This window comes from Lupinus angustifolius, chromosome LG01 (genome assembly GCF_001865875.1).
Source record: "Lupinus angustifolius cultivar Tanjil chromosome LG01, LupAngTanjil_v1.0, whole genome shotgun sequence".
Classification (NCBI taxonomy): Eukaryota; Viridiplantae; Streptophyta; class Magnoliopsida; order Fabales; family Fabaceae; genus Lupinus; species Lupinus angustifolius.
In genome coordinates this window covers 3519401-3525549 of record NC_032009.1, presented here as the reverse complement: position 1 = coordinate 3525549, position 6149 = coordinate 3519401, and the positions used below count along the sequence as shown (strand labels likewise).

The following is a 6149-nucleotide window of genomic DNA, read 5'->3' as shown; positions in this document are numbered from 1 at the left end:
AATGACCATGCTTTAATTTCATTGCTTTAGCCACGTGACAAGCTTAACCTAAGTGAACTACTTGGTCACGAAATATGGATCATGTTACAAATAAATCTCAACCCATATTACATGAATTAAATACTAAAAATACTTGAATGAAAATAAAATAAACCTAAGTAGAAGTGACCTAAGGACATAAATGTTCTCCTCACATACCCTTTCCTGGGTCAATTGTGTCCTTTGAGACTTTAAGGACCTCTGCCTTGGCTTTAGCCCTAGTTGTATGACCATCATGACTTCTCTTGCCCTTGGGGGTTTACATCACCAGGGATACAATTGGCTGAACCTCATTACCAAATCTCTTGTATTATTTTCTTGTCTCTCTACTCTTTATTATTTGATTGTTCACTTGTTCTCTACACTTGTTTATATGGCTAAGAATCCATATTAGTATTCACTTTTTTAGGCATAAGGATTCATATTGATGTTAGAAGAAGGAAAGTGACCCAGAAAGACCCATCAGAAGCAATAAATTGAAAAGGTCTGATGAACTGACCAAAACAGTAGAATAGCAACACAAAAATTAAGATGGCACTGCTTTTAAGGTTGTAGGGTATCATGAGAGGAGGAGACTTGGTTGGTTAAGAAAGGACAAGAAAATCACATAAACAGATACTCGTATATATTGTACTTCCCAAATTCATAAACCACAAGATAATCTTAATCCTTGAAGAGTGTGATACTTTGTGTGATTCTATCACATCATATATGAACCTGGCTCAACCTTTTAAGAGATTCACAGCTAGTAGCTGAGTACAAATTCTGTAGATTCTAGTAAATCTTACTAAGGGTAATCTGTAATTCAATACTGTGATGAAAAAACAGTTTATTTCTTTGTAAAAACTGTTTGCTAGAGAACTCATAAGCTTTGAATATGATGAATGTTGTAATTATGGGACCAAACACTTAGTTTTGGACCAGATGTTGCAAGGCCTTCAATTTTCTGTTTAGCCATTACCAAATTCAGATGTTGACTTATCATAAAACATGTTGAAAGAGACTAATGTAAGGTTGCTCACAAATCCTGACAGACATACTCTTTAACATTTTTGTCTCCAACCAGGTACAAAAGAAAACAAAGTATTGAAAGTAAATATTTATGTAAGCATCTCCAAAGGTACAAGTCTTTGATACATCATTTGTAGTTACTGGTCCCAATAGGAAAAGATTCCCTTTCAGCTTTACTTTGTTGTTAGTGAGTGAAGTCCCAAATTTTGTGATTCAGTGAAGATGTTGCTGCACCTCCATATAAAGATGCCTACTTATGTCTTTGTCACTCTAGAACAAATGGCAAGACCCGCACATGGTTAGTTTTAAGTGATTGCTCTGCATCTTCTTGTCATTTTCTTACATTGGATTAGATAATGACTTAGGAGCCGTCTGATTATCGCGATTCGAAGCCGACATGATTATATCAACAACTACCTGTGAGGTAATTTGAACACATTGTCACATTTTAAGATTGACTTAATTAACTTCGTAAACCTGCTTATACATTATCTGGCAGAAAATGAGGAACTCTAACCTTAATTGAGAAACCAAAGGAGCAACACCATCTTCTGTCATCTTATGTGAACCACATATTTTAAGAATATGATATTTAATCCTGTTGTGCATTTCATTGTAGACTTAGAACATGGTTTTAAATCACGGTTGTGATAATGTTGCGTTTATCACAACTGCCAGTACATGCGGCTGATGCAGTGCGAAGATTCCGAAAACTGCAAAATTGCAGCCAGAATTCAGTAGATATGATCATGCTCTTGTTGCAATTCAATACTATATTTTATACAAATGGGTAATAATATATTACCATATGACATACCTTGCCTAGCTTCAAGCTCCATCTCCACCTTTCTGATAAGGACGTACCAAAAGAAATGGACCAAATTGCAGTGCCAGTAACAGCTTTCAAAGCAAACCCGTTACTAGTTAAGTAAACATCTGCATGATTGCACAACTATGTTATTCTAAAAAATATGTAAAACACATAAAACAAAAGCTGTTTTTTCACAAGTCAAAATAATTCACAATCAATACCTGCAAGTTAGCACATAACAAAGAGTACTATGGAGACTTAAGAAGTAGGCTTTTTTGTTCGGTTTGCTTTTCTAGGACTGAATGAGACAACACCAAAATCTTGACCGACAACTCATCAGGTAAGTCTTTCCCAGAAATCAAAACTCTCAACAGGATCTGCAGAAAGAAGAAAATTTTTAGTGTCCCTTACCAAAATTTGTTGACTAGTTATTCATGAAAAGGGAATTAGTCCTTGCATATATTTAAAATAATAGAAAGTATCAATTGTACTTAATTGAAATGAAATGAAAAACAGTCATATAATTAATTGATTCCAAACACATTGTGCCAAATATGTGCATGTTTGTCAATCTCATCGGATCTTAGTTGCCTTTTGGAGATTACACAAGGTTTTGCTCCATTGTCATGTATCATAAGAGAAAACCAGAATCTGGCACTAAGACAGTGTGTCCTTGGAGGATTGAAGAAACACAATTTTCACCCTGGAAAGACTTAGTGTTAAGTTGAGGAGATAATAATCTTTATTCATTGGTCCTATTATTTGAACACCAAGTTTTAAACATCATATAATATACATTTATCTCCATCTTTCATTTTTAATCTTTGTATACACACAATTCAAAGATACAAGGAGATAAATATGCATTTGTTGTCTCATTGTTCTCAATAAAACATCTTCCATCCAATAAACTAGAAAGCTTTAATTTTGCTTTATGATATGGTGTTGCATTGGTGTAATATGATGATATGCCCATAAGTATTTTCTTTCGGATCTTGCTTGGTAGATTAATTAGATTGAAATCTATGCTCATAGAGCTGGGTCCTCATCATGTGTAATATGATGATATGCTAATGATACCTATCATTTATCAACATTTCAACACAAGGAAAGTTTTAGCCTAAGTACATGTATAAAGTACTAAAGGGCTAGTTATTTGAACTGTGTTCCTCTAGTCATTTGATGGCTTGTTTATACTAAAATTGTTTAATATAATGAGACACTTAAAAATACCATGTGGATATTATATTGGTGATTGGTGTTAACTCTGTATTTATGTTCTTTTCAATATGGATACAAAATACCAATAAAACCGACCTAAGGCTCTGCTCAAAATTTATGTTAGGGAACTAACAAATGAAATAGATCAAATTATAGTAACATATAGCTTCCAAAGAAAACCCATTAAAACAATAAGCCTCTAGAGAGAAGCCACTATCAGTTCAGTAAATACTAAAAACTTGTTCCAGAGTCCTAAAGCCACTGTTGCTAAAACTACATGTCAGGCTTAAAGAGACATGAAGCACATTAAAACAACAAGCTGTTTTTCACAGGTCAAAATAACTAACAATCAATGGCTACAGGTTAGTAAATAGCAATGAATACGATGAAAGGATTGTAAATTAGTTTTTTGAATGCATGGGTATGCATAATATATTTACATAACTCTCTAATGCTACATGGTAATTGATTACAATGAAACAAACTTTGATAATAATAAAAATCAAGCCTCAATGTTTGGTATTAGACATAAATCTCATTCCATGTACAGAAAATGAAATATATCTAAATTAGACTATAGTTTTAGATGTGCATTGCATTGTTTCATTCTGTATACCTCTTACTTGGGATAATAAGATGAACTTGTATGATTGAGATTTAGGTAAGCATGCACAAATAAGACAAAGAACAGTGATCTATCTGCTAACTAATCACGTTAGTGTTCCATGTTGGCACATTGGATCTGCGACATGTGCATGTGTCCAACAAATACTGAAATGACAAGTTCTAAACTTGTGTTTGACTCATTTTATGCACCCTAAAACCTTGTTTATTCAAAAAAAAAAAACTCATTTAAAATAAGTCTTTCTAGACAATGAAAAACAAAGAAATGTGAATCTGTAGATTATTTAGTGAATTGAATTTAGATTTTATGTCTAGCTACCAGAATGGATTAGTGATTTTGAATCAGAAAACTTATTTAACTATGGTTGATCTAGATTGTTGAATAAAATTAGAAAGGCTTAAGTTCTGATTTCAGAAAATCATAAACAAACCACAAATAGGAATCTAGCCCTATGATAATCATCCAATAGTATAGGCCAAAGTCATCATAACTTTCACACCTCAAAGTCACTCCATCTGTTTTCAGTAAGTTAGAAAGATATCACCAAAATGACCAACCTCTGTTAACATATCTAAATGACCCAATTATTGAACTAATTTATTCACCTTCTTGTTATAGGCTATGAAGCACATATACTTATACGTGCATCGGATACGATACATATCCGATACGTCGACACGCATTTTTTCTAAAATATAAGATACGATACGTTCAGGGATACGCGTATAAAATAATAAAAACACATAAAATATGATGAAATTATAAGTGTAAATCAAAATATCCAAAGTAAAAAATATAATGGAAATTTAAAATCATTGTCCTTCATAACAAATCTATCTTATCCTATTTTAATGAAAACGAATCTATCTTATCCTATTTTATTGAAAACGAATCTATATAAGCTATACTTTACAGATTTCATATATCCTATATTTTATTGAAAACGAATCGGATACGTGTCTTAATATTTATTTATTTTATTTTATTTTTTCTCATTTTTGGATACTCTATGGATATGTATCATTCGCAAATCTGAATATATCCATATCGTATACGTGTCGGACACTGACACATGAGAGTGTTTGACGAATGCATGCCTAAGAGGTTATAGAGTAGGTTCATTTTTATTCACCGTTGATTTAGTTTATAAAGATCTATACCCATTAAATAATTCCTGATAAATACACTTTAACTTCAGACCCAAAGTGATTTTTAGATGAGTTAAACCTCCTATTACAAAAGTTGTCAGTTTATTTATATTGTTAAGTAGTGACACATTTTTCTAACATTGGTATAATAACATAGGACAACATAAATCTATGTTATCTCCCTACCCCTCCTCATATATACTATTTCACTCCAAGTCTACAAGAGAGAGAGAGACATATAGAGAGAACTAGGAGATATATTATTGATGCAAACAATGGCTATTTCAGGGTCAGAAACTCAGAGTCCCAACAGTGTAACAGGAAGTAAAACAGTTACTCCTTCTTCTCAGGTATCAATAGAGGTTGAAAGTGTGAAATGTGACTCATGTGGGTTCACAGAAGAATGCACCCTTGCTTATATCTCAAGGCTGCGTCAAAGGTATCAGGGTCGATGGCTTTGTGGGCTTTGTGTTGAAGCTGTTAAAGATGAGGTTTTGAGATCAGAAAGACTTATAAGTACTGAAGAAGCACTTAACAGACACATCAGATTCTGCAGAGAATTCAGATCATCTTCAACACCTCTTGATGAAATAGAACACCCTATTTTTGTTATGGGAAGGGTTCTTCGTAGGAGTTTGGATTCTCCTAGGCCTCTTAGATCAAACTCAAGTGGGTCTCTTCCTTCTGTTCATGCTATTAGTGCTACTCCTCTGTTGAGATCAGAGAGTTGTTTCTCTTCTATATCTGGTTAAGGTATTGGAGAATCTTAACTCTTACAGTTACAGGTTGAAGCATGAAATATTTAATTGAAGCCTGTAATGAAGGTCTTCTTAAGTGTTAGAACATTGATGAGTTATGACTTTACTGTAGTTGTTCTTTTTTTTTTTCCTTCATCTTCAATGTATATACAGATCATGTTTTAGAATGCTTAACAAAATTTATAATTTAGTTCATGTTTCTGCTAAAGGAGATTGGAACAAAAGGGTATAGTGTTAAATTGTTTTGCTTTGTTTTGTTTTGTTTTGTTTTGCGTATGGGATTATTAAGGAAATTTGTTTTATGAAAACAGTTGCTAACAATTGAATGAATCAGAACAAAAAAAGACAGCACAAACATGCTAATATGATAGCTGGCTCAAGGCTTAAGCACTCTTCAAAAGATAGAACAAACAATTTTGCATTAATTGACTATAGCACATAAGAATATATATATAAGGAATCTTAAACTAATAATGTTGGGTGTGCTTAGCTGTTTGTGATTCACAAACTTTGTGTCAATTTTCAGCATGACCGTG

General features: G+C 32.9%; 1 protein-coding gene across 1 annotated transcript; it reads left to right on the top strand.

The window, feature by feature from the left end:
* Positions 4983–5803, top strand: LOC109347768. Its single transcript, XM_019587821.1, has one exon. It carries the CDS (start codon positions 5122–5124, stop codon positions 5605–5607), a length of 486 nt encoding a protein of 161 aa, XP_019443366.1. The 5' UTR covers positions 4983–5121; the 3' UTR covers positions 5608–5803.